The 27,956-nt window shown below is 44.1% G+C and overlaps 2 protein-coding genes and 1 long non-coding RNA gene across 4 annotated transcripts; 2 read left to right on the top strand and 1 right to left on the bottom strand.

Annotated features, from left to right (window-relative positions):
• Nucleotides 1-9: 9 nt before the first annotated feature.
• On the top strand, nucleotides 10-2,030 carry LOC118171623 (extensin-like). Its single transcript, XM_035334854.1, has 5 exons — nucleotides 10-410; nucleotides 753-815; nucleotides 887-1,132; nucleotides 1,240-1,302; nucleotides 1,376-2,030. Exons 1-5 carry the CDS (start codon nucleotides 324-326, stop codon nucleotides 1,961-1,963), a joined length of 1,047 nt encoding a protein of 348 aa, XP_035190745.1. The 5' UTR covers nucleotides 10-323; the 3' UTR covers nucleotides 1,964-2,030.
• A 4,116-nt stretch (nucleotides 2,031-6,146) lies between these two features.
• On the top strand, nucleotides 6,147-10,438 carry LOC118171248. The gene is made up of 3 exons (XR_004753120.1): nucleotides 6,147-6,249; nucleotides 6,905-7,020; nucleotides 10,107-10,438. It is a non-coding gene; the product is annotated as an uncharacterized LOC118171248 (long non-coding RNA).
• Nucleotides 10,439-12,893: 2,455 nt separating this feature from the next.
• Nucleotides 12,894-27,940, bottom strand: PLEKHB2 (pleckstrin homology domain containing B2). 2 transcript variants are annotated; one of them, XM_035334178.1, is made up of 9 exons: nucleotides 27,889-27,903; nucleotides 26,033-26,036; nucleotides 24,539-24,642; nucleotides 23,779-23,931; nucleotides 23,006-23,108; nucleotides 22,039-22,078; nucleotides 20,146-20,235; nucleotides 18,967-19,075; nucleotides 12,894-16,785 (listed from the first exon to the last, which is right to left on the bottom strand). In XM_035334178.1, the coding sequence occupies exons 3-9, from the start codon at nucleotides 24,573-24,575 to the stop codon at nucleotides 16,649-16,651; spliced, it is 669 nt and encodes a 222-aa protein (XP_035190069.1). In that variant the 5' UTR covers nucleotides 24,576-24,642; nucleotides 26,033-26,036; nucleotides 27,889-27,903; the 3' UTR covers nucleotides 12,894-16,648. The 2 variants fall into 2 exon arrangements, with proteins under 2 accessions (XP_035190069.1, XP_035190068.1); XM_035334177.1 differs by lacking the exon at nucleotides 26,033-26,036 and having other exon boundaries at nucleotides 24,539-24,640; nucleotides 27,889-27,940.
• Nucleotides 27,941-27,956: the final 16 nt, after the last annotated feature.

Below are 27,956 nucleotides of genomic sequence, written 5' to 3' on the forward strand. Positions count from 1 at the left end.
CCCCCCCCCAGCCGCAAGTCCCTCGGGGGCCGGGGGGGGAAGACGGGGGCTCCCCCACGCCCGCCGGGACGTCCCCCCGGGAGGTGGCCGGCCGCCTGCGGGCCCTCCTGCCGGCCCCCGCCGACCTGTGGGGCCGCGCCCTGGCGGAGGAGCGGCGCCGCGCCGTGCTCGCAGCCCTGCTGGAGCGCCACTGCGCCCTGCCCGACCCGGCCGCCCTCCTGCCCCTCCGGGGCGTGGGGGCTGCGGGGGGGCTCTCCCACGGCCTGCCCCCTCCTGGGCTGCCCCCTGCCTCCCCCCCCTCGCCGGGGCTGCGCACCCCTGAAATGGAGCCGCTTCCCCAGCTGGTGCGGAGCAAGGACGCTGCAGCCCATCGCAGCCACCCCTCTGCACCTCTGCAGGCCGTCACTCAGGTGAGTGACCAAAAAAACAAATCCCCCCCCCCCCCAAAGACGCCATTTTTTTTTCCCAAGAAATGGTGATACGTCCCCAGCCATCCCCTTGTCCGTACTGCCTACCACACTTTGCTCCATCAGGCACAGACCTCTGCAACTTCCATGTTGCCCCCTATTGTTTACAGTTCTGACACAAAGAGGAACGTGAGTCTGAAAAAAAATTAAAATAAAAACAAACAAAAACAAAAAACAGCTTTTCCCCCAGAAAACACCTCTACTGCCATTTTCTCTCAACTAAATGGTGATGCTTCCCATACCTGTGTCCCTTTTCCTGCTGCTAACCACACTCTCCTCCTGCAGACACCAACCTCCCCTTCCTTGTTCCCTCCCCCTGATTTCAGCCCTGAGACAGCGAAGGGGCAGGTAAGTACCTAAATGAGGGTGTCCCCATCCCCAGTGTCAGGAGGGGTCAATTTGTGCCCCACTCCCTGCAGAGCTGTTTCCCCTGGATGATGGAGGATGAAGACGAGGCACATTCCAAAAAACCCGACATGCAGTTCTGCATCCAGACCCCCTCACCACCGCTGTTCATGGCCCACCGCCCTGCACCCTCCCCTGCCTCCTACCTACCCGCAGGGCGCTGTACTCCTGAACCTGAGCTACTGCCCCAGCCAACACAAAGCAGGAACCCAGCACCCCAGCACCGCTGGCGCCGTGTCTCCCCACAAGCTGTCGATCAGGTGAGTGCCACAGAGAAACTGCTTTGCCCCCAAACAACATTTTCTAAAATAGTGATGTATCCCCACCCCACTTTTCCCTGATGTTTAATTGCATTCTTCCCCTGCAGACTCCAAGCCCCCCTGCTGTTCCTCTGTCCCCTGTTTTCGGTGCCAAAAGGAAGGAGAGGCAGGTGAGTCCCCAGATGGGGGTGCCCCCCACCCCAATGAGGAGGGGTTGACTTACACCCCCCCACCTTACTGCAGAGCTGGCTCCCCTGGATGTCAGAAGATGAGGATGACACACACCCTGAAGACCCAGCCCCACTGTTCTGTGTCCAGACACCATCTCCACCACTGTTAGAGGGGCTCCCCCAGCCCCACATCCCCCTGGGGGAGCCGGGCTGCACATGCAGGGCAGCATGGGGCCCCAGGGTAGAGGACAAAGCAGAAGGGTGTGGCCAGATCCACCGGCGGTCCCGTGTGCCACAGCATCACCGGGTGTTAGAGCATCCCACGTCAGGGACACATGCCCCACACCACCCCTGTTGGTGCCACAGGGACCGGCGGACACCCCCTACTTTGTACCGGAGCACATGCCCCTGTGCCCCCTCCCCATCACACCACCCCTGCAAGCACAGCCCTTGTCCCCACAGCAGGCCTCGGCATGCCACAAGCTTCCCCACGTGCCACTGCTCCCCCCCTGAAAGCCACCGGCCACGGGGCTGGAGGGGGCCGCTGGAGCCACAGCAAAGGGGGTGGCACCTTTCCTTCTGTCCCCATGCCGCAGTTTCCCACAATGCAGGGGAAAGGGACTCTAGCCCCAAGGTCTGGCTCTTCCCCTGCCTGTACTGAGGGACATGGGAAGGCGTACTTTATTGGAGTAACCTCCCTGTGCTCAATAAAGGCTATTATACCTTTATGTGGCTGTGTCCCTAGTTGTTTCCTTTTGGGACCCCCCTCCCAGCTCACCCTCATCCCTATGGGGTCACAGACTGGGCATCCACAGCACCAGTGGTTTGGGGTGAGAAAAGCTCTTTTTGGGTCTTTTCAGAGGGCAACCAGGGCCTGGAAGGGGTGGGAGGTGGGGGAGCTGCAAGTCAAGCACAAATGATAACTAACAAAGGCTTTATGAGTTGTTAGGCAGCTCTGGAGCACTGCTTGGATGCACGCACACCACACACACCACACACACACACCCCGATGCACCCTCAGTGCCCAGTTCAGGTCAGCAGCAGGGAGGGGGGCAGCAGAAGAAGGTCCAGGCACTGCTGAAGCTGGTCCCACCTTCTGACTACTATCCCTGCTCTTACCCTAGCAAAAAAATGATACCACTGGGGGAAATATGGACAGTATCAGAAGTGACTACAGAGCTCTGTGAACAGTAGTCCAGTCCCTGTGGTGTTTTCAGTTTTGCCGGAGACAGAAAAGTCTGTGAGGAGGAGGGCACTGGTAGCACAAGTCAGCAATTGTCTGCAGAACTGGTGTTGGTGACAGGGTTTTGCTTTCTGTGACCCTAGGACCACGCTTGAGGATTGGTGTCTGCTTGGGAGAAATGGGATCCACCTCACTAAACAGAGCAAAGATGTTTCTGCCAAGAGGATGGCTGACCTCATAAGGAGGTCTTTAAACCAGGAATGAGGAAGAGGAGAGAGGGTAACCAGCAGTCCCATGGAGGAGGGACGGACAGGGTTGCTGAAAAAAGCACACGGGGTGGTGTGAGGAAGGAATCACAAAACCAACAAAATGGGCATTAAGCAGGGTCACCTCTACCACTTGCAGGTAAGCAAATAAGTTATTGCAAGGCACCATTATGCAGAAAGCTCCCAGTGCCAGCAAATTTGACTTTTGTACAGATTAGTATATATGCTACGATGAAATGCCCCAGGCTGGCATTATGTCAACTATATATATATGACTGGCTATATCAATTCTGTCACATGGAAGGCTGTCTGAAGCTCCTGCCGCTACAGGAAATGCAGCACTTTGCACAGGACAGGGAAAACAGCTTCCTGCCTCCAAAACAGGCAGCCAGTTCACAGATTTATGAATTCATTTTCTCTTCTTTATATTGTTAAAGACGGGGAGCTCGGTAGCAAATATCCTGCACATCTCCCAGGGCTGGACACATGGTGTGCTTGCACGTGCCCTTCCACACAGGCACAAGGGAGCCATGGCAAGGAGTCGTGGTACTTGGCAGGGCCTCAGACCATCCATGCAGTGCTCTGTTGTACTGGGACTCTCCTCAGCAGATCAGGAAAATTGCCGTGTAGCCCCCAAAATGGACCACAGTGGTCCCTGCAGCAGGGCCCAGCTGAGGCTTTCTCTCCTGGGCAGTACTGGGCAGAAGCAAGGCAAGCTGCAGGCATGCTAGAGGATCTGTCTTCTGCAAGACAGGACAGGCTTCAGACAGAGCATGGGACAAACTGGTCTCAGTCCTTTCCAACCATCCTTTTCAAACAAAGGTGGGAATTGGTGCAAAGGAGCTGTAACATACAGCTGCAGACTTGAGTGGAGAGGTCTTATGTAAAGAGAAGGGATGTAAATCCTAGGTGTGCTTGAGACAAATGGTGGAGCTGGGAAGGTGGGGAGAAACATGGCCCATGTAGTGCCTGAGTTCAAGGAAACTGCCTTAACCAACCTGTCCAGACCTCCTTAGGACTCCTGCATCAGTATCACTTGGAGAACGTTGTTAATAAGTATTCTGTAAGTGGGAAAAAAATGAAGGGAAAAAAAAAAGGCTTGAAAGGAGACATTCTTTTACAGAACCAGAATCACATTTTTTTATTAGGTGTTCATTGAACTGTTTTGTTTAACTGCATGTCTGAAACTTCTCCAATTAGCTGGCTGAGTCTTGAAGACTTGAAGATAAATATGGGAAGAGACATGGCTTTTTGTATTTTAATGAGTCCCATGGTGTATTTGGTGTATGGACCTCAGAGACTGAGAGAAGACTGAGCAAACCCCTGAAGAAGTCAATGTCAGAAGCAACCCCTCCAGTTTCAGGGGGTATTAATGGGTCCCGCTGAGGGCCAGTACCAACAGAGGGTCCCCATGGATTTGCTAGATGAGAAAACTGGAGGCAGTGATCATGGGTAGGCAAAGCCAATGTAGAGGTGGTGCTGATGCTAAGTAGCCCTTGATGTATTACATTAAGCCAAACCCTGACCTCCAGGTCCTGGGAACGGAGATCCTGTCCCTCACACATTGGTCATGGCTCTTCCTGGCATTGTGGAATATGGGAGGCAGTCAATGCTGAGAGCGGGACTACAGGATGATGCTTCTTGGACTCTGCTTTGTGGGGCAAAGAGATAATGGCATCCTAGTGACATCAGGTTAAGGTTTCTCCTGGTAGGTCTTGGTGGCAGAGGCCTCAGTCATAGCCAACGGGAGAAAGAGCTTCTATTGGGTTCTGGTAGGAAAAAGATTCTGTTGGGAGCTTTCAGCATCGCCATAGCCCTTGGCCACAGGCTCTCCTGTGCTGTCCCGTGCCTTCACCTTGCAAGTCTGTGGACACTCAGTCCTGTTCTTCTCCTAAACGTCACCCCAAAAGATCACTGTCTTTACTGATTTCTCTCCTTCCTCCCTGGCTATTCTTCGAAATTCGAAGCCCTGGGGTGACCCAGACCCCCTCTGGGTGGGTCTCAATCTCCCAAGCTGCACTTTGTGGCATTCTTCCTTTCTCCTGATTCTTTCCACTACCAAAATAAGCTTCATCCTCTCTGAAACCATCCTTCAAAGATTTTTTTTTTTTTCCATGCCCTTCCCTCTTGGCTGGCCTGCCTGATAACCATGTCTAAGGCCTAGCTGATCACAGTGCTCGTGGGGATTCCTCAGAAAGAATCTTCTTCTCTCCAGAGTAAGTGTGAGCAACAATCTCCAATTTATATTGATCCAGAAAATCTCCTGATGAACTCTGAGTATATAGGAAAAGCAAGAACCTTTCTATCGGACATCCTATGGGCACCCTGTGCCCAGCCCTAATCTGCCTTTTCTCTCATCAGTCACATGGGACTTGTGTTGCTTCTGTAAAAATCTAAGATTTTCCCATTGAAGTCTTCAGCTGAATATTTCAGCACTGGTTCCACCTGCTTTTTTTTTTTTTTTTTGGAGAACTGGCAGCACAGACAGGATTTCTTTAATTAAAAACAGTACAGAAAAAAAGAGTAGTCCAGTAAAAAAATATATTTCTCTGTTGTCTATTAAGTGGGTTGTCAAACTTCAACACTGGACAACCTTAGTGGAAAACAGTCAGTGAGATACATAGGAAAGGGACAGCCAGAAAGGCAGTTAAGGAGTTGGCTAAACAGACAACCATGCAAGCTGCTGGCAGACACAGCAAGCTTTAAATTGCCTGGAATTTGACTGCCTGGACAATTGAGATGGATGTGAGTGAATGGAGTAAAATGAGAAGAGGAATGCTGAATGGACAGTGGAAAGTGTTACACTGACACACTGCTAATGAAATGACTTGAGAAATGGTCACTTTAATCACAACATGTGGAAATAAATGAAGTATTGATGAGATTCAATACACACACTGATAGACAGAGCAGTGGTCAAGCAAGTACTGGGGACAATCTCCAAACATGCCAGGCCAGGGCAGGCACTAGCTGGGGCGTCCCCTCCGACTCCCTGCTGTGCCCCGGCCTTTGCACCTCCCCGGGCAAGGCTCAGGTGTACCCACAAGTTAGGCCAGCTCCTACCTCCCCCAGCAGCCACTTGTCCCTTCAACACCTGCAGGACAGGGAGCATGGCAAGAAGAAAGGGGACAGTGAGGGGAGAGGCCTTCAGGGCATAAGGAGCAGGCAGGTAACTGCCGGCACCACGTGGGTGGCTCTGACGACCCCCACCATCTTGAGTGGAGCTAGGCCTCCTGGCACCTCAGCAGTGGAGCAGAAGGATCTATTCCTTCCCCTTCAGAACTAAGGAACTAAGCTGGAGGTGACATCAGGTGGAAACAAGTAATCAGGCTGGAGTTTTGTCATTGCCTTCAGCTGGGAGTCAGTTATACAAGGGCTGTGTTCCCAGACCCCAAAGGTTAGGGCCTGCTAGCTCTGGTTGGTTGCTGTGTGCCCTGTCACAGTGTCTGGAGCAGGGGGGGAAACCCTTGCAGTTTAGAAGTTGTCCTGCTAAAGAAGGTAAAATATATATATATATATGTTTTTTACAGTATTGGCTTCTTTCTGTGTTCTCTCTTCTTTGACTGGATGTCTCTGTTTAGTGGCATTTTTGATGTTACATTGCATGTTATCTCCCAGTTACCTTGTTCCAGAAGCAAGCTGTGAAAAGTGCTGATTTTGGTAATTGCTCTTTCTCAGTTTTTTGAGGTATAAATGTTTGCAGTTGTTCTAGTTAGATTCTGGGGGCTGAAACTGACTGGTTCATCCTAGCAAGGATCGGATAGGAGCTACATAAAAAGCAAGCAAGCAATTTGGGCATGTCAAATATGCTCACACTTGAGCAGTGATAGAAAGACAAAGGATTTATTAATGAGCTAGCTTATTAACATACTGACCCAGGGGTGATGACTAGATGCTTTTCCCATTCATTGATATCGTAGATACTTAGCCAGGTCATGGTCAGTATCCCATCAGTATCACTGCAAGGTCAGGTTTTTGCCTTGCTAGTCTTACAACAATATCTAAAGCTTTTTTTTTCTTTTTTTTTTTCTTTAAATATATATATATGTATATATTATAAACTTGAGTGAGGAAAATTATATATTTTAAGACTATATTAAACTGTTTTCATTGGCTTCTGCATGGGTTCTCAAGATAAAAATTTCCCTTTTAGGGTTTTGCACTGTTTCTGCACCCAAGCTGAAGCCTCTTTCATGTGGAGAATGTTTTTCTTCTTTGAAGACTTGGCAAATATTTGCCTAGCGTGGATGTGAAGGAGGCACACGTGTGGTAAGTGTCCTCTCAGAGGCTACTGCATTTTTTTTAAGATGAACTTCTAGCTCTAAGTGGTACCGAATATTAGTCCACAGCTGTGTTCTGTATTTATGAGATAAATATATCAATGGTGTAAATTTTGTTGTGTACAAACCCTACTTTTAAGTAAGTGAGCAAGCTTTTTTTGTTTTAAAAAAAGGGGGGGAATTGTTCTTTCTATAAGAACAAGGTCAAATAAGAGATTTTCCTTTGAGTATAATATAGCTAAACTGATGTGGAGTAGGTAAAGGGTGACTGGAGCAGGACCTGAAGCTGACTAGAAGTGTCTTAAAGATGGAGAGAGAGAGAGTGTTGTAGGTTGTCATGTGATTGTCCAAAATAAAATAAGAATTTTTTAGTTTGAAAATGAAAATTGTGGAAACTTAACTGGGAATTTTAAGTGAGAAAATGGCTTAGTGGTAGGTATTGGATTGCTAATGGACTGTGAACCTGACTGAATCTAATGTATTGATTGAGGTAATATTTTCATTATCTTGCTCTTTACACTTATTTAGCTTCCATTTAATTAAAAAAATAAATAAATCACTGTATGTGCTCTGCAAGCATGATCTCCTGTAAAAGATGTGGTGTGTAATTGAAATAGATGCTAGGAATGTGACCAGAGTGCAAGCCTCTGTTCTGCATGGCACTGAAGTGTTTACTTAATTTAAGCAATCGTCTTAACAGTTCTGGTGGCTTACTCAGTCTGTGCTATGTGGAGCCTAACACTCAAAACTGTAAGATGCTCTGAAATACTAGTTGATTTATTTTACAGAACTCTTCACTTGGAAAGTGTTCAGAAAAAAATTAAATGATTTATTGAAATATCAAATGTTCTGAAAATGTGATTAATAAAGAGCTTTCGGGAATTGAATTAGCAAGCAAGAAACTACTTTATTGATCCACTTTATGCAAAAAATGTTAGTGACATGAGCTACTTCATAAAGGACTGCTCGTCTTATCCCTGCAATTCCAGGCAGCAAGTTGAAAGTGAATCTCTCTACCAGATAATGGGCAGTTCAAATTGTTGTGTATGATTATACAGGTGGGTGGCTGTAAGAAAACAGCAGGGCTAACTCGTTAAAAGCCAGTGTATTACAAAATGTGGCTAGAAACCAATAACTAACTTTCCTTGTGTTGTTATTGGCACTTGTGTTACTAAAATGTTCTTGTGTGTTCAGGTGCTGGCAGGTATGTAACTTTTAAGCTATGTGAAGAGCAGATGTTTTCCCTGAAATTCCTTAAATGTAAAACAGTGCCTGTAAGGAGGTTAAAGATATTGTTAGCTTCCTTTCACCTGGAGTGCAGTGGATCTCCAGTTATGCTGTGAATAGCATAGTGTGAACTGTTGAAAAGCTACTGAGCAGCATGGGCCTGTAGGCTGAACAACCTACCCAAGTTGGACAAGCTCAAACTCTTGTCTTTCAGGGAACATGGCTGACATGGCTGATCTCAGTCTCACACTGAGAGCTGCTGCAAGCAAAGGAGTATGCTTGCTGTGCGATTTTGTATAAATAATCCTGTGAATGATTTTCTACTTCATTTATTTCATAGCAGAGCTTACCGTGTCTGAGCTTGGACTAAATACACAGGGCAGTGTTGGATATGTCTGAATTTTTGCTGAGTGTTTGACTGCATACAGTCCTGGGAACTAACTTGAAGTTCATGTGGCAAACCATTAGGAGGATACAAACTTTCATCATGTTTCTCATCCAAACTATAATATGGTTCATCCTATGCAAAATGAGTTCATCGTGCAAAAATGAGTTGTGTGTGTATATAGGAATCATTACTGAAATTTCTGCCGTTCATAGGTTCTAAAAATCCCTGACAAGGGAAGTAAGCCACATAGCTTTGTGCTCTCATCGTTCCTACAGAGGAGGCAGCCATTGGGGCCCGGTGGGGATGTCAGCATCAACCAATCTGTTTTGAGTGAGACACCAGGAAGCATAGTACTCTGGGACAGTATTTCAGGAAAGCATTTGGCAATGTCTGCTGCTGCTGAAAGGCACCGGTATAGCAAATACTGCATCAGGACTTTCCCAATGCACACTTTCCCCACACGGTGGATTCTAGTGCAAGGTTACTTTGCATTTTCTCCTTCAGCCTTAATAGAATTTTTTTTCCAGTTAACCCAAGCAGGATTTGAGTTCCCAATCATTAGCATTAAGGTCTGGTAGCTAGCTTCATGAGTAATTGAGCTTCTTATGCAAGGAAACCATTGGATGCTGTCTTCTACTGTAAGGTGTATTTTAATTCTGATATTTTTAGACATTACTTTAGATAAACAAGCTTACTATGGGGCAAACATGGTAGTTTCTGCTAGGATGATGAATGAGCTAGCGATTCAAAGCAAATCTGGTGGAAAGGGGCACTTCTCATTGTATTCTTACTTTCGGAACTTGCATTGGAACCCATTTTGGTCTGCTACTCTGAACATTAAAATTTCTGCCTTATTGCTGATATGCTGTCCACTTTAAGCTGGTTTGTAACTGAATGTCAAAACAAACTTCTGAGTGGGCCTCGACTTAAGGAATAAGGTGGAAGCATGACATTTGCATTCTGCACTATAGTCCTGTTCTGATAACCTTACAGGATAGGTAACTTTGTCTTACAAGAATCTCTTATGTTCATTTGCTAGAGAGCACTTACTCAAGGTAGCATAAATAACTTGGTTTCTAGTGATAGAGTACTCTAATTTATTTGATATCCCTAGCACACTGGGTAACTGCAGGAAGTGGGAACTTTAAAGCAGCTTCCATTGGGTTATCTGGCCTAACAATTTTCCTGTCACTCAGGGCCCAGGAGCTGTGCATGTTTCCTTTCAAAGTAGAATGACATCATTATGCAGAGAAATATTTTATTCCTTTAATTTCAAATTATGCTTGTTTTCTAGTTTTTAACCAGTGCTACATTTCCAGCACCATGTCATTTGTAGGTGGGATTATTATAAGCAAGAATTGCCAAAGCATGTAAATACCAAGCATGGCTATTTACACAGTCAGGGGCTGTCTTCCGGAACGCGCTGCACTGGCAGCTTCCATTATGTTGCTCTCCTGCAGTGCAAGCATTTTGGATCAGAAGAGGCCTGCCATTTCACATGTGCTCCAGCTGTTCCCTTCACCCACCACTGGCAGGATTAGTACTTTCATTAACTTCTAATGAGTTAAGTGTGTGGAAAGCACAAAAAGAGGTGGTGGAAGATTGTTAGATTGCTTCCAGCATGGAGAAGCTGGGTGAGATCCCAGAAGGGCCCCAGTAAGTTTTTCACAGCTGCATGAAATGAGGAGTTGCAAGGCTGACTCACTTCCCTGACTGCTCATTGCAATGGAGTGACAACAGGGCAGTGTTTCTGTCCCTGATGCTTTTTTTTTCTGAGAGCACTGAGGGCTTATGCCCAATTTTATAGTCTTTTGTTCTTGCTCTCCTGTTTGCTTTGCTCTTTATTTTCTGTTTTGGATTTTGCACTTAACCACCCTTCAGAGACTTTTCACATCTCCTCTCATCTTAAAACTGCCCAGGGTTCAGGGCTCTGACTGACGGCCCTGTGATAGCTGGTCATGGTGTTGATGCATGTGGTAGTCAAACAAGCTAAATTCAAAACAGAAATCAATGCCTGGGCTGACCTGTTACACTTGTCATGCAGGAGGAGGTAAAGCTGTGCCAAGTGGAGCCAAAGCAGCAGTCAAATCATGTGTATTCATAAGGACTGGTCTGAGCAGAGTATCTCCCCATGGCAGTAGGCACACTGCACGCATGTGCCCTGCCTGAATATCCACCTTGCCCAGCATTGCCAGTCTTAAACTTCCACCACCTGCACCTCAAACCATCATCAAATGGATATTCAGCTTTAAATTATTAACACACATTTGGAGTTTTTATTCACCTTGTGAGTCCAGGGCCTTTTAGAGATGCCTTAAAAACTCTGCAAGCTAATGAGAACCTGTGGTAGTCAGAAGACTCCCAGATCAGTGCATTGTCAGCCCATTGTTACAAACTCTCATTTATAGCTGGTAAGTGCTAGCAGCATAGTGAAAGAAATTTTCAGTTCTGCAGAAGTGGCAAGAACACCTGTTTCTGGAATGCTCCGCGCTCATTTCAGTGTTGTAGCACAACTGCAACATGAGAGAGGGATAAATGAAGGTGCTTCTAGGAATACAACCTGAATTAAGTACTCTGGTCACATTTAGGGACCACAAGCAGGGCAGCAGATGCAGTGGAAGGGAAAGCAATAACCCCGTTCTCTAATCTGTACACTAGTTACAGAGCACAGCAGTGCAAGGAGGTATGGAGATGCTAAGCCTTGCACAACAAATTTAGTTCCCTTATTTTTCTTGTGCAGAAATTTCAGTGAAGATGGGCGCTCTGGTGGGCAGGGTTAAGTGTGTACAAGTGTGCTTTGGCTGGTAAATACATCATGTGGAACTGGTGACTGATAAAATAGCAAGCAAGCATAGCAATCTCTGGAGAAGAGCAACATGAACTCTTCTGTTAACTGACTGGCTGAAATAGCAGTTCTGTTGTCATTCCTCCCCCAGTTTAGTGGCTACAAAAACACTGCCTCTCAAAAACAAAATGTGCATGAAGAAAGGGTAGTGCTTCACAAAATGTGTTAGGGTCCTTCTGACAAATATGAGTTTAATTCCAGACAAACTGTCCTGGTTTCAGCTAGGAAAGAGTTAATTTTCCTCCTAGTAGCTGGTAGGGTGCTATGTTTTGGATTAGGATGAGAAGAGTGCTGATAACATGCTGATGTTTTAATTGCTGCAGAGCAGTGCTTACACCAAGCCAAGGACTTTTCAGCTTTTTGCTCTGTCTGTCCTGCCAGCGGGCATGCTAGGTGTGCAGCAGGAGCTGGGAGGGGACAGAGCCAGGACAGCTGACCCCGGCTGGCCAAGGGGGTATTCCTCACCCTATGGGGTCATGCTGGACAATTATATGGGGGGCTGCCCGGGGTGGGAGGACCGGCTGCTCGGGGCTGGGCTGGGCATCGGTCAGCAGGTGGTGAGCAATTGCATTGTGCATCACCTGTTTTGTATACAGTAGTAGTAGTAGTACTATTATCATCATCATTATCATTTTCCTGTCGTAATAAACTCTATCTCAACCCATAGGCTTAATTTTCTTGTTTCTCTCCCCCATCCCAGAGAGGGAGGAGGGAGTGTGATCAAACAGCTGTGTAGTGCTTAGCTGCTGGCAGGATTAAACCACAACACAAACATAAGGTAGTCTGTCTTTAGATGGTGGAGTTAGTTGTGGTCATTTAGTGTATTTGTGCAAACTTATTGATTGTGCCCAACTCTACTGAAGCAATTTATAAACAAGTACCAAGAGAGCAGCCAGTACCCTCTTGCTCAGAGCAACATCTGTGCTCCAAGCTGCTTATTTCAATAAAACTGAACAAATCTGTTGATTTGATAACACTGCATCAAACAGTAAATCTTGATCAGCATTGCATGGGCCCAAGATTAAGCATTTCTGAGTCAAAGACTTCGTTAAAGAAAAAATAGGCCTTAATTCTAATCTTGATATAGTGGTGTTAGTGTAGTTACTTTGCTGATTTCACAGACATTACATCATCTTTATTAAATGGTAACTGACAACTGAGGTATGCCAGCCTGAGCTCATAACCCAACAGCCATGGTTTTCCCAGTCTGTTGCACTCCCACTTTGCTGACCCTTGTAACAGCTTAGGGAAGACTGGAGGTGCACAGAATTAATCACGGCAGTGTTTACTGACCACCTTACAATGGAAATAGCCTCTAAGCCGACTATGTGTTTGAAAAAAACATGGTCATTGACAGACTACCTAGCTAGTAGCTATTAAAAAAGGCATAAATACAAAAAAGTTGTACTTAAATATGAATTTTATTGCTAAGAATATTTTACTGTTAATTATTGAGAATTTGTGTATATGAAAAGCAGCATTTATGATAGCGCAAGAACATGAAGGATCTAGAAGGGGGAAAAAAATTGCTAAATGCTACTCTTCATGATATATCTATCAAAGCCATATCACGAGGAGGAAAAGACACAAACACATTTGAGGAAGAGTTGTGAATTTTTGCCTTTTGCTCAATTTGCTTAGCTGGTTCCATCACCTCCTGAATCTTCACTGAAAAACAATGTGAAGCCCATGTTGTGTGACATTTAGGGTAGCTCTGTCTAGGCACAGCTCAGAATGTTCTTCAGCACTAGGAAAATGCCAAGAGTCAGTGCAGTTGCTCTTTGTGTAAACACTGCCCACCCCCCTCCTCCCTAGTTCATAAGCCCTTACCCAGCCTCTGAAAGAGGCTACCTCCTTAGTCCCCCACCTGTAACTAGTAGAAGCTAATAGCTGTGTTTTCAGATGTAAGTAAGACTTTGGGGGGGATGTCTGGTTCACTTTTTTAAAGATGTTTGGGCTTACCAAAGGGCTTAGCCAGCATTTGCGCCCCATTCTTGAGAAGTCTGGTTTGGTCCAGGATTTTTGAGTCTGGAAAAAAAGTAGTCGCATCTACCTGTATAAACTCGAGACCTCTGTAAGCCCTAACATTTAATTCTGGATAGGCCATAACTGCTGTGGAACAGATTTTTTCATCCTTCATTGATAGCATACACTGCAAAAAACAATGGCACTGCAGTGGCTGTGGAGTTCCCACAGTTTTAAGAAGTTCAAGTATGGAGACCCAGCAAGGAAAGTACATGCCTGGGTGCTGTGCAGCTTTAACTGGAATTACTGCATCATGAAGAGCATGATTTAGAAACAAGTTTAGGACTATAATTTTCATCAGTTTTGAAAATGATTTTGCCAAACCCACTATCAGGGTAAGCAGCACCAAGAACTCTCTTTCCATTACTACGGTATCAACTGTCTGCAGAAGTTGACGTGGCAGTACCCCCAAGACCTGAAATGCATTCTGGCCCTGCTCCTTCAGCTCACGTCTGCATCTACACAGACTGCAGATATATGAAGTATTTCTTATATCACAGCACAGTTTCATACATTTACTTTCTGACTTCTGAATGCCTGTGCTACTAGGATAGAAAAGGAGCTCATGGTTTTGTATAAAGCATCCTATTTTTCACCTCCAATTTGCAAAACTTTTCCCCTTGAAATGCACTATTTGGTAAGGTTGTATCCTTAATGCTTCAGTTTGAACTTTTAAAATAGATCATTTCTTGCTTTGATTTTAAACCCAAGAAAAAAAACAATAATATTCTGTGATCAGCACAATCTTTATGTACTTCACTTGAAGAAATTGGGGACCCAGATGCCACTACTTTCTGAAAACACAAGGCATATGTTTCCCTGCTATGATCAACAGCTCTTGGTATTAAAAAATAAAAAGGAAAAAACATCTGAACTTACTAGCTGATCCATTTTGTGCTATTCTTTCACAATCATTATGGAATTCAAAGGAAATTAGAATGATTTTTCAATTGTTTTACCCCTCCTAAGCTAAACATCACACGAGGAAAAAGAGATGGAGGCATTCTGCATAATCAGTTATATATGAAGCACAAACTAAATAGTGTAGACCTATATTCAGTTATCTCAAGGCTTAAAAAGGTTAGAAATGTCTGTTTGCATAGGTTTCAGGCAGTCACCATCCTCCTGAGCTCAGTGGTACCAGGCCTCCATGAGAAGTTCAGTAGTGTACTCTAAATCCTTTTGGTTTGGATTATCAGTAGGAAACTTTTGCTTTAGTCCTCTTTTGAACCTCCAACAAGTAAAGCCCTTTTACTACACATCATTGGCAGAACATATGCAGCTTTTATTAATCTTTGAAAGGACATGCATGGACATTGATATATGGCTCCACGCCAAAGCTTCTTGAAAGTTTACAATCCCTGGATTAGGCCCACTCTTAGTAATGCAGCCAAGACAACATACGTTTTTCTTCTGATGATTTCAGTTAATTGGTGTTGGTCCTAAGAGTCAGGAAAACTTAGCATTTCCCTTGCCTGTTATCCAAACTTGCCTAACACCCCTGCTGCTTAAATACATAGGATACAGACAAAACAGTGTTAGCATGAAATGAAAAATGTCAGAGCTTGACCTGTACTTATACAGATGCAAATTCTCATCTACTTTCATCTTTTCTGACATACCTGAAACCCTCTGAACCTTGAGGAAATAAACTTAAGACTGAATGAAAGCATAAAAAGAAGAAAGCCTTAACATTACAACAGTATGATTACAGGAAGCTGAAAGCAAAAGTATAAAAATAAGTCCTCTTACTATACAGAATTCAACTTGGGCACCCTGCCTCTTTTTACTTCATTAAGAAAGGTGCATTTCTTCTCAGCTTTCCTTCCTCTGCCAAGCACAGCTCAGCATGGATTACAGCAGGATAATGAAACACTACAACACACAATGGTTGCACTCTGGGTTCCAGTTCATAGCACAGCAGCCTGCAGGAGCACACTGTGTAAGGAACCAGCCAGAAAACCATAAACAGCCAGGTAGGTTCCTTGGAGTGTTTTCCTTAACTCATGGAAGCGAAGAAGAAATTGTTATAGGTGCAGGGTACTGTGCATAGAACAAACCCAGTCTCAGCTATGCTCAAACCCAGTTGCAAATAATGAAGCTAGTCCAGGAAACCTTGGAGGCTTAGGAGAAGCAGATGCTATACCAGTTGTGGCATGGCAGCTGATATCAAAGTGCCTGTCTGCACTTGTGCTGTTTGTGTCTCTTCTCTCTTCTCTATTACTGCATGTAGAGGGAAAAATGGCAGGGCTGACAAGGCAAGGTTTGCTCAAGTTAGCTTTCCTCCTGCAGAGACAGCAATGTCATCATGAGCAGAGATATCAGGCAATGGCTTCTTCCTCAGTACTGTGGTGGTTACAGCACCTGATGAGACTGACTTCTACAGACAAGGAGGACAACTTGTGAAACTAAAGATCCATTGCTTCCATCTGAGCAGAGGGGAGTGACTCAGGATAAAGAGTGAGCTGGAACACCAAATACTGGTCTTTCTTGCCACTCACTGGTCATTCACATTTCTGGGAGAATAAAAGAACTGAGGACTGCCATTGCTTCTTAGCAGTTTTCTTTATATGTTTTCAGACAACTTTGCCTAGATGGTGTCAAAGACAAGTACAGGACTCCATTTAAGAAAAGACACTACCATCTGCAGGCAAGTTTAAAAGCAGAAAGTCCTTAAGCATGGCAGATTGCCTAATGCCAAGGACTTTGAGCTGAGCTGTATGTTTGTGTGGGGAATGTTCAGAAACCAGTAGTATATATATGCTAATTCAAGGCTCCTATAAACCTTCTATTTGGCCTGGATTTTAGACCCCCCCAAAATATCCTTCTACAGTGTTTATGTTAATAGCCTGTTTATTAAGCTACTGACTGCTCATGTGTTACGTTGGTGCTCATATTGATCCTTATCACTACAGATCCTACTACATCAGAACAGAGTTCAACACATGCCTTCTCTAACTGCTTAACTAAATAGTGCCTTTAAACTCTCCTTTGGACAGTTAAGAATCAGTTATTAAGATGTTGCTACTGAAAAATAACTATTGCATTTTAAAAGTTGAACAGTAAACAACATTGCCAATATATTATTGCACACAAAGGTTTTGGGAACTACAAAGATTAGGAATGGGTAGTCTAGAAGACCCAGAATAACGATCCCAGAGCCATTCCAGTTGCTGCTCCAGCAAGCATGCTGAGTGCAAGGTCTCCATCGCTGTCACGGTACCGCTCTCGAATAATGACATGGTTTGCAGGGGGTTGGCCATAAGGTCCTAGGTAGTAAGAGAGTGTTACGAGGAAGGTAAAAGAAATGTAGATCATAATGCTATGCATTGGGATTTCGAAATGTGAGCATTCCTTTACCCTGTTCCTTCTGCTGAACGCTATCATGGTGTCAGCTACAAAGGTAGAATACATCTCTGCTTTGGATTCAGCCTCCATAATAATAAAAAAAAAAAAGTTACAGAAGCCTAGCAACACTCCTAGCCTCAGAAGAAGTTAAAATCTTACAGGAAAGTTTATAACAAAAGTAAAATTGAACATTGTTCTGCATTTATTTTAGCAAAACCTATGAATTACTTGTATCATTACATCAAACAGATGGTGGGGTTTTTATACTAGAAATAGATCTAAAAATTGATTCAACCTTGAAGATAAGGCAAATAGTGAAGTTTCAAAAAAAATATATATATCTGTAGCTTTTCAGCCAGTTGTTTGCCAAAAAAAATCAATTATTTACTCTATAATTGCTCCTTAATACTTTAATTCAGCCTTCTACAGTCTTCTACTACAGTGTTCCCTTGTATGGTGACAGCTGCCACATCTTTCATGAAGATTGGCCCAGTAGTAAGGGGTTAACCTAAGACTCAAGAAAATACCCATTGACCCCTGCTCTGCAACGAAGTTGTTTTAAGTTCTGCCTGCCAAAAGTTTTATGACTTAGCTCCTATCTGCAAAGCAAACATATCAGTATTGCTTTCTTTTCCAGACATTTCAGGAAGATTCAGTATTTTCAAAGATACTGTAGTGGTCTTCAAAACAGATACTGAAGTAATCCAACTAACTCAAATGGCAAAGCCTCTGACTCAACAATGCATGGCTAGGCACTCAGAAACTGGAGCTGATAGCCCTGGGAACCTCATAAGAAGGATTACGTCAGTTCAGAGAATGAACCAAGCAAGGAAGCTGAAGATACAGGGGTTAAGTTAGTTGGTAGGACTGAATTTGACCCTGTAAGATTTAGTTGCAGTAACTCTAGTGAAGGGAAACACCAAGACTTGGTTGCTATCCCCAAACCGTAACTAGTATCTTAACATACCAACCTTTCAAACTCTGTTTAGGAGAGTTACTGTTTCATGCTGTATTTTTATCAGATATCTGTGACTTGATTTCAGAGGCATGCTGGTAGTTTTTAAAAATGGTTCTTCAGACTTTGAACAGCTGGTGCTTTTTGTTGCTGAGAACCAACAGAATTCACTTTCTTCTGTGTGTTTGTACATGACCCATATCTTAGCACTTCGCTAACTTAGAGGAGGAAAAGCTTTAAGAGCTCTTGGCCAGTACACCTCCGTTGTCACACACAAAAAAAGTGGAAAAGGCAAATGAAATAACCTAACAAATGTCAAATGGTGTAAAAAAAAAAAAAGGTAGAAAAAAAAATAGATTCTTGTTTGAGGAGCTGATCATAAATACTCATTTAGTAAATTACATCTTCTGATTTATATTACCCATGTTACCCTAAGCCCCTGATTCTGTAGGACTGGGATTCTATATGCAAAGTTAATCCTAAATTAAGGTTACTTAGCTAGAAGCACACCCTAAAATTTTAGTCTTTCTTTTTTATGGAGACTGAAAGCTACGCAAACCTGAACAGAGCAATAGAAGACTTCACAAGGCTGAATGTACTCTCTTACAGCAATTCCGGCATGCAGAAAAGGAACAAGTTAGTACCACGCTTTGGGAGTGGATTTACCTTTGGAACATTTTCATTTAATTCTGGGGTCATAGCTGGATATCAGCATTGGTAAAAATTAAGCTACAGTTAAGAGCATCAGGTGAATCTCAAGTTCCATCTATGCCCAGTACACAGTACTGAGCCAATTTTCCTCTAACTCTCCTATCTTTCCTTAGAAAATGTGCTGACTATTGTAGTTAGAGTTGTGTGTGCTTTGAAAAGAGTTTATAAAGTAATTTAAATACACTGGGGTCACATTTAGAAGGTTAAATCACTTAAATTCTGTTGTGCTCAAATTTGCTGTGGAAGGGTGAGGGGACTCTGGTACCAATTAGAAGTTAGGTTCTTTCTATCACTCTGTTGTGCAGGAGTGGCAGGTGGTAAAGGAAATTGCAAATGTTACATCTGAACCCAGCCTCGTGTGTCAGTTACTTGGTCTTCTCTAACACTATGGGGATGAAGCTTGGAGGGGGTGAACGTGGAGGATAGGGTTGATTACCTTGGTATGGGTACTGGTAGGGAACAGCATAGGCTTGTCCATTGGAGGCATAGAAGACCTGAGGACCCGTAGCAGGATATGCACCATTGTACTGACCGTAGCCATAAACCTGGTGAAATCAAAAATGTCCAAAATGTTTATTACAGAAGTATTCTTTGTCATATATCCATTTGTGTACTCTGTTCATTTCTCCCTCATTCCTAATGCAGTTCAGGGTTCACTAAAATACCCAGTATGTACTGATCTAGACTACTTCCTGGAAAGGATTCAGAACAGCTGCTTGGAAAAAAAAATGCTACTAAGCAGCACTCACTTCTCACCCCTAGCTTCCTCCTCTCTGCCTACATGCCAATAACAGCTCTCTGGAGAGCTCAGAAGTGTCAGGTAGGCAACAGCTGGTCCCAAAAAAATCTCCAAACAGCTTTCGCCTGGCACACAGCAAATAAACATCGGATTCATGACAAGTATTCTGTAGCCTTATATTTTGAAAGCAATTTTGCTCTCCAAAAGAGAAAGCCCAGTGCTAGCCCAGAGCTAATATAGCTCCCAGTACCACATCTATTTCTTAACAGTGGCTGGAGCAGAGCAGCACAACAAGAAATACTCCCCAAAACTGCACCTTTGTCAGAACACTCAGTAGTGTGTATTGGTACAGCCCCCATTCTGTTCCTTCTCCAATGCACAACAACTGTGCATCCAGGAGCTAGAGCTGATTTATGGCTATGACATCCTGTATACAACAAAGTCTTCATGTGGTACAAATGACAGCTCCAGTCATTAAATCCTATTTTTAAAACCCCTAATTTTATATCCTTCCAGTGCTTACACAATGTGAAAGTGTGGGCACACCTCCTTACACTAGAGGCTGCATGGCCAAGATTTTTCAAGATTAACCAGATAACTTCCCTGTCTCTAGGTAGCTTTATTTTCTAAGATCCCTGAGCATCCATCCCTTTATGTATCTCCCAGCCACATCTGTCTGTTCCCTTTCATTGGAAACCCATCTCAAATAGGAGTGACAGTATTTTGCTAGTGCCTCATTCCCACCATCCATTTGTACAAACCTTAAAGCAGGATCTGACTGTGAAACACAGCACTTTGAGAGTACAGTTTGGGTGCCTAAAGGATGGCTGTTTCTGCTACCCCGTTATTTTAGTGCTTCCTGACTGCAACTCTTACCTCAGGTGATGGTGTAGCATAAGCTGTATAGGGAGGAGGGGCTGAGGAAATGGCTGTCTCATCATACATCACATCAGATCCCACATAGCCCTAAATAACACAGAAAGATAGCAGTTAACACCTTTCCCTACAGCCAGACAACTAGAGTAGCAAGAGGATTAAAGCTTAATGGCCCCAAGGATAACATTTAGATGTGCTGCATGTTAAGAAAGCAGAGTGCCTTATAAACCCCTGCAGTGAGAAACTACTTGGAGAGCAGACCTGGGAGATCACAAATCCTGGTCAACCGTAGGAAGGAACTGTACAATTTCTTACCGTATTTCTTAACCATATGCGTGCATGGAAGCACATAGACTCATTCCCTCTTTTCATCATCTCAGTTTTAGAAGTTGTTCTAGTATTCATCCTCAGTTTTCAGACAAAAAACATCTTCATAACTAAGCTAACTGCTTCCTGGCACCCTAGAGTAATAATAGCAAGTGCTGCAAGTGCAAATAAAGGAAACATATGTGATAGATGCCAGTAGCACCTGCAGCTTTTAGCAGAATTTCTTAGGCACCTGTCACTTTATGGTCATGAGGAGACTGAAAATAGATGCAGTAAGAGGGATTTAAATCTAGGTATTTGGGTGTTGTTTTTTTTAGGGATTTTCCTTTCAAATACCACCTGTAATTTTGGCCCTTTTTGAAGGCAGTCGTGAGGCAAAGGTGACAGCTTTCCTGAATCATCAAGGAGCTCTCTAAAGATGATTAAGATTTGTTACAGTAGCCTTGTATTCTTATCCCTAATATCAGAAGTCTACAATGATGATCTTAGTGGCTTATCCCAAGAAAGAAACGGCTCCCTTTTTTGAATTTACATGTGAATGCTTTAGTAGCTCAACAGAGAATGTTCCTATCAGCTCTTTTAACTGGACTGCAGAAAGTCTTTTGATGGCATACTATGGCAATATCCCAGGTCAAACTCTTGGTGGAGATTCTAAGTACTGCTTGAAACACTGTTGAAAGCATTGTAGTAAGAGGCAGGTATTTCTACCACCTGAGATCAAGTCCTGAAAGTGCGTATGTCTCAGCAGCAAATGTATTCTGTTCTGCTACAAGAAACTGCATACAGGATATGACATATGCCTGCAAATGTCTTTAAGTGACATAGTTCTCAAAGCTAGAATGATCACCCAGTTATTCTAGTAGCACTGCTAGATGTTCGGTACTTCTGAAAGCTGTATCAGGCACCTGCAGACAGACTCAAACCCAGTTACCTGGCTAGCTCAAGTTCAGCTGGAGTGCTGTAATAGCTTTGGAAATTGCTAATTTCAGATATTTCTTGTGCCCTACTTTCAGTAGCAGGAGTCTGCCTTGGCTGACAAAGGAGATGCACTGGCAGGCTTTGAGGCTGAAAAAGTTGTATAATCCTTCTTGGTATATCTGCACTCCCTTCCAAGCACCTCTTGCTCTCTGCCAAGAGGCATCTCACAATGTTAGTGGATCTTACATTAGAAGACCAGCTTCTTGTGTAGGTCAAAAGTGTCTCATACTTGCAGTAAGCTTCCTTTAGCACTTGGTAGGCAACAGATACTAGGAGTGGAAAATGCATTTTTGCTGGTTTGCACACAGCCTCAGTGCCTACTTTCTTTAGAGACCAATTTCCCAAACATTCACATCCACCCAGAGAAATCACTCACTTTCACCCAGAACATATTTGCCTGGCTTTGGCTACAAGGTTGACATGTGCTGGTAATCCAGAAGATGATGCTTCTTCCCACCCACAAACCTTACATCATGCTCATGACCCTGTCCTTCTCTAGCAGAGAAGGATCAAAGGCCAGCTGATGGACCATAGATATCACTGACAAGCTTCTTCTCTACCATTATGAAGTCTAGGTAGTACACTTACCGTGTGTGTTCTGGCATCCTGAAGAGCAATTTTCCATGCCCTGTGAAAAAAAACATTGTTTAGTGGAACACTGATAAAAAAATAATGCCACTTGTTCTTTTTAAGACTTAAAAAAAAAAAAAAAAAAAGGTTGACAACTAGAGGTACTGCAGGAGCACAGTTTAAGATAATCCGTGGGTTAAAGCCTAATGATACACTAAAATGAATGCACCAAAGTGTTACACCAAGACTGAAAAATAATTATTTCCTTTGCAAAGCTGAAATGGAGTGAGAAGGAACAAGAAAAGGATCATGCAAAGAAATGTATTTGAAGATCTTCACTGCAGGCACAACAGGCAGGTGATAATGCAGCCACACTCAGAATAAAGTAATAGAAAGAGATACAACAGGGAAGTTGTACCTCCTGCCTGAAGAACTGCTGCTGTGCTGACTAGAGGGTGTGGGCCTAGACACTGACAGTTTGAACAGAAGGTACATAGACTTCACACAGATTCTCTCATGCTATATGGCTGGAGCATGCATGAAGCACCGTGCATACTTGGCAAACACTGGTGATAGACGTTATCCAACCACACACAGCTAAGCTCAGCTGAGAGTTCACAATATTGGAGTATTCTTCTTTTCAGTGACTGGGACGTCTTTGGACTGTGCAGGGTCATGTACTACTTTAAGAAGGGGAGAGGGGGAAAAAAATCTGTTCAGCATGTTTTGCATTAACTGTATTAATAAGATGCATTTACTCCTCCTCATCCTTCAGTGTTTTCAGTGACTTGCAGTTAGTTTGCAAGAACTACACCTACATGAGTTAGGCAACTTACAGGAGAGCTGTTTTTTTATAACTGAAAGCCTGCTTGAAAATTTTCTTGAAACATGTCTCTGTCTGAAGGAAGGATAATAACTAAGGGGAGAGAGAAGAAAAGATAAAGGAGGAAGAGACAGCAACACCAATACTCTTTGGCAGACTTACAGGCAGTCATCTGCACTTTCTGCACAGAGGTTGACTGTCTTTCCATCACGACAAACAATCTGCAGTAAACAGTCTCTCTGCTTCCCTTCTGGAGGCTGGAAATCTGAGTCAGGAAAAAAAAATGAGTAAGGAAGTATCTATAACTAGAATTTCATGATCTCATTTACAAGAAGGGAGATAGTTTATGCAAAACTCTGGACAAAATAAATTATGGCCTGTTATAGCTGCTTTCCATGACATCAGAACAACTTAAAAAGAAATAACCTGCTCTCCCTCTTTAGAATATGCTCTGAAGGTCACTCTTAATAAATGCAAGTGTCTTATAGCAGAACCAATCTGTACCCAGCAGTAAATACTCTCCAACACTTCTATCCTTCACTGATGCAGCATCAAGTGGAGTGCTAACAAATCCTAGAAGTGAACTTAGTAATGCTTGAAAAAAAAAATCTGCTGAGGTTTCCCATTTTGAGTCCTGCCTCTCCCTCCAGCCAGCAGCATAATTTCACCAGTAACACTCTATGATTAGACACAAAAGTCTACTGCAAATATCCTGTTCCACAGAGATATAGAAGGAAGTAGCAAACCCTAATGGTGATACCATGCCATGGACACCTACAAAGGAATTTCATAGCTGGGGAGTTCTTGGGGTTGTTTTTCTCTTAACAGCAAGGCTGCACACCTCATGGGCATGTTTACTTCTGATCAAGTAGTATTATAACCTCAGGCACCGAGTCTGAAAAGAATCTCTCAAATCCTGAAGGTTTCACTCTTACCTCGACATTCATTCCCCACTCTGAGGTTGATACAATGGATTCGCATGTGGATTTTATCTTCTATATCATGGCGATTCTGATCATCATAGAATATTAAACGGCCATCAGACCATAGGTCAAACCAGTTCTTCTTCCAACGCCGTAAAATAGTACCTTTAAAATAAGATAGTCACTTTTGAGGGCACATATTAGAGAGTATTTGTATTCTAGAGTTAATAAAAATAAAGATATCCTTCCCAGTTGCCCCAGTGGCTCCAGGCAAAATCCTGTCCTACAACATCCCTGTATCCCTGTTTTAGAGCATTACAAAATTGGGTTCCATATTTTATCTACTACTCTGTCACAACAGAGTTTCTTTTAAGGGCTATAACTTGGTGTTTTAGTTCTAATTTGCTGCAAGAACAAACAGAGGTTATGACTAATTGAAGACATGAATATAAGGTGTCAGGTAAAGTTTCCAAGTATCCACTTATTTAACATTAATTACAGAGTAGCATCTCAAGCTGAAGGCCAATCAGATACCTCTGATGTGGTATATACTGTTTCCTACTAGTATACAGGCACCTGGAAATGCTTACGGCAGACCACTTAGTGGAATGTCCTATATATATATTTTTTTTTTTTTTAAAAAAAAAAAACACAACACACACACACACACACACACACACACACACAAAAAAAAACACCCACAGACCTAGCGACTTTTTTTAAGAAATTAACCAGAGGGGGGGGAAGAGGAGGTAAGAGCCCCATGACTTACTTTGCCGGAACAGCCAGCCGCTCTTCACGAATGCCATTGTTACTTTATCCGGTAGACTGAAGAGAAAGACGGGGGTGAGCTGTCAGTATTTCACAACAATACCTAAGAAAGAGCATGTCAAGTTAGAATATCATGGTTTACTCCAGTAGTATTGCAGACAGAGAAGGTAGATCTCTGCTGCAGATGTTTACTAAGGCCTAACTAGTATTCTAGGACTTACCAAGTGGAACAAATGTGTGATTGTAGCAATCCAGTGAGGCTATCAGAGGCCACGCTTAAGTTTAACTGGGAAATGCGCAAGTTTACGATTACAGCTGTCGCAATTTGGAGAAGAGTCAGACTGGTGACTACTGCCTGACTCACCACCACCCGTTGCTTTCAAAGTTGTTCCCTTGACCTGCACTCCCTTTACTCTGCAGTGACCAAGCAAACTCACTTCCTCCATCCTTTTCTCCCTCCCTTTTTCTGAACCTTCCTTTTTTTTTTTTTTATTTACTGACTCAAAGTCTCACCAAAACAAAAGCTGAAACTGTTTAAACAGGAAGGAGAAAGCTGTTTTTATGACTTGCATGTCTTCCAAATTGTCACTAGTACCCTCCAAGATGAATTTAAGCACAAGTTAAGCCCATAAAGTGAGATTCTCATTTCTCCTCAACTTTGAAATGAAGCTTGAAATAGCTTTGAGAAGGACCATGCATTAAATCCAAGTTTTCACACATGACATTCAGCCCCTGTAGTCTGGTGTATGAGCAAGCCAAAGAAAAGAGATTGAATGTAGGGGATAATGGAGTTCTGATTTTATAGCATAATGACATTCTGGCTGTTGTTCTAAAATGGACTAATGAAAACACAACTGTATGGATGCAGTTGAACTAGAAAAGCAAAAACAGAAGCGTTTTTAACCCTCCTCTGAGAAGGCTAGTTTTTTTTTGTTGTTGTTGTTTGTTTTTGTTTTTGGCAATTACTTGTGGGGCTTGTAAAGCCAATATGAGAGAGACACAGAAACCTCCCAGGTAACATTTTACTTGTAGCAGTATAAGAAGAGGGGAGAAAGGTGGCATAGTAGGTTTGATAGCCAGAGCAAATCCTACCAGAGAAGGAATGTGCTGAAAGTGGGGTGGGAAGGAGGAGAGTTTTGTTATCTTTTATAAGTATAAAGTTAGTAAGCATCTGCTTATTTTCTGATAGACATATATACACAACCTATTGTGTATTACTTGTACTGTGTCCTTTTCACAATTGCCCTTACTGAGCAAATATTGTAGCATACAACTAAAGATTACAGCTAGTAGGACTTCATACTGAAAGAACGCCACATCCAGCACAGGCTTAGGTGTGACAAGTGAGAACCACATGCAGCTAAAGTTTAAACTCCAAGACAAACTTCAGAAGGCTTTTGTATTTGCTTGCTGGGAAAACAAACATTTGACTGACAGCCCAAGGAAAGGGAGCATGAAACTCCTATCCTATTTTAATCCTGGTCACCAAACAGGTCCTGCTTTAAGGAAGAAGCATCCTGTTGTCACTGGGCTACAGAGGGAGGGGAGACCTCATTGTGGTCTACAGCTTCCTCACGAGGGGGAGTGGAGTGGCAGGCGCCGATCTGTTCTATTTAGTGACCAGCAATTGGACCTGAGGGAATGGTGTCAAGCTGAGGCAGGGGAAGTTCAGGCTGAACATCAGGAAGAGGCTCTTCACTGAGAGGGTATGGACTGGAACAGGCTCCCCAGGGATGCAGTCACAGCACCGAGCCTGTCTAAATTTAAGAAGAGTTTGGACTGTGCTCTCACTCATATGGTCTGAATTTTTGGGTAGAACTGTGTGGAGCCAGGATTTGGACTCGGTGATCCTTGTGGGCTCCAACTAGGGATATCCTATGATTCTATGGTGTTTTAATAGTCTAAGAGCCAATGAAGAACTTACATGACCTTTGTTCTGCTGCAAGCCCAAGAGTAGGCCACTGAGTGTTTGTAGCTGCCTTTAAACCTAGTCTGTTACACAACAGCATAATTAGATTTAAGTTAGACACATGAAGGGGAAGAAATGAAGAAAAAAGCCCTCTCTCTTGACAAATCAAGTTTTGCCTGTGATTACAGGATGCCTCACAATCCAAGTCTCGCAGTACAGAATGTCTCACAGCCAGCTAGGGATACAACAGCAAGAGGCTTCAGCAGCTGTACAGCACTTGCATGCATCTCAGAGGCAAGAACGATGTTCTCCCAACACAGAGCTTAAGTGCTTAAAACTTCTGCTCTGGATAGAGAGCGATGAATCACACAGAACAATCTGTCAGCACTAACGTAGGAGGTGTAAAAACAATTATTCTTCTCTGGTCCTTTTTTAAGCACAAGCACTCGCTTGAAGTCCAACACAGTATTAACATTCGACCCACATTATGTTTAAAAGAGTATTTCCAGAGCTAGGAGACCACCTGGCAAGATCAGCTGGAACTGTGCAGTATTTGCTTGTTAAGCTAGCTCAACGCAGAAACGGTACTGAAATACCGATAGATCAGTTTTGTCACAAACCTCAGCAGAAGTTCCTTGGTGACTGAAATCTAAAAGCAGTAACGCCCGAAGCTGAACACAAGAGTAAACACGGAGAAGGCGTGGGGCTATTTATTCTTTGCTGCTCCTTAGAACAGCAGCTTTCCTTTCCTGCACAGAACATCACGTGGAATATCCCACAGCTTTTTTCAGCTGACTTCTTATTCTTAAACCCAGGAGGCTGATGGGAAAGCAAACTTCAGAACAAACCAAGCGCTTCCTGCAACTTGTAGCTGCCAGAGCAATTTTGATTAACGCCATCGAGCTAGCAGCGGGCCTGGATCCACGCAGACGGAAGGTGTTCGGCCACACAGCCCTAACAGCAGTCGAGTCCCAGGCACCCGGCAGCGCCCACAGCTGCTCCCTACCTCGCTGTTAGCGCCCTCCCAAAGCATCAGCTGAAGGACTACAGCAAGCCTCAGGCCCGGCAGAGCGGTCAGATACCGCCCCATTGCTCCCCGCTTTAAAACGAACCAAGTTTACAATTTCTGGAACTTTCTGGCTCTGCGATGAGCTCTGTTTTCCTGGTTTAGCCCTAGCCCTGCCGACAGCTGCGTATCTCGACCCCAAACCAGTTCACGCCTCAGCGCACCCGAGTCCCCGGAGCCGGGGAGCGCCGCCCGGCTCGGCCCGGTCCCCGCGGGGCAGCGCCCCAAGCCGCCCGCCCGCCCCGGCCCGGGCTCGCCGCCCACCCTCCACCCAGACGGGCCGAGGGGCTGCGGGCCCCGGGGCTGCCCCTCCCGGCCCCGGCTTACCCCGCTCCCACCCCCCCGCAGCTCCCTGGAGCGGCCCCCGCCACCTCACCTCCTGCCGCCGCCGCCGCTCCCGGCCGGCCCCGGCCTGACGTCAGCCCGCCGCGCTGCGCCGCCCCC

The sequence above is a fragment of the Oxyura jamaicensis genome, chromosome 9 (genome assembly GCF_011077185.1).
Source record: "Oxyura jamaicensis isolate SHBP4307 breed ruddy duck chromosome 9, BPBGC_Ojam_1.0, whole genome shotgun sequence".
Lineage (NCBI taxonomy): Eukaryota > Metazoa > Chordata > Aves > Anseriformes > Anatidae > Oxyura > Oxyura jamaicensis.

Excerpts from the sequence above, each read along its gene's own strand:
- PLEKHB2 (XM_035334177.1), bottom strand. The coding sequence starts at position 24,575 with ATGGCATTCGTGAAGAGCGGCTGGCTGTTCCGGCAAA. Across the intron at positions 23,109-23,778 it reads AGTGGGGAATGAATGTCGAG|ATTTCCAGCCTCCAGAAGGG; the intron begins GTAAGAGTGAAA and ends TTCCTGACTCAG. Across the intron at positions 16,786-18,966 it reads CTACCAGTACCCATACCAAG|GACCTTATGGCCAACCCCCT; the intron begins GTAATCAACCCT and ends CTTACTACCTAG.
- LOC118171623 (XM_035334854.1), top strand. The coding sequence starts at position 324 with ATGGAGCCGCTTCCCCAGCTGGTGCGGAGCAAGGACGCTGCAGCCCAT. Across the intron at positions 816-886 it reads CTGAGACAGCGAAGGGGCAG|AGCTGTTTCCCCTGGATGAT; the intron begins GTAAGTACCTAA and ends CACTCCCTGCAG. Across the intron at positions 1,303-1,375 it reads CCAAAAGGAAGGAGAGGCAG|AGCTGGCTCCCCTGGATGTC; the intron begins GTGAGTCCCCAG and ends ACCTTACTGCAG.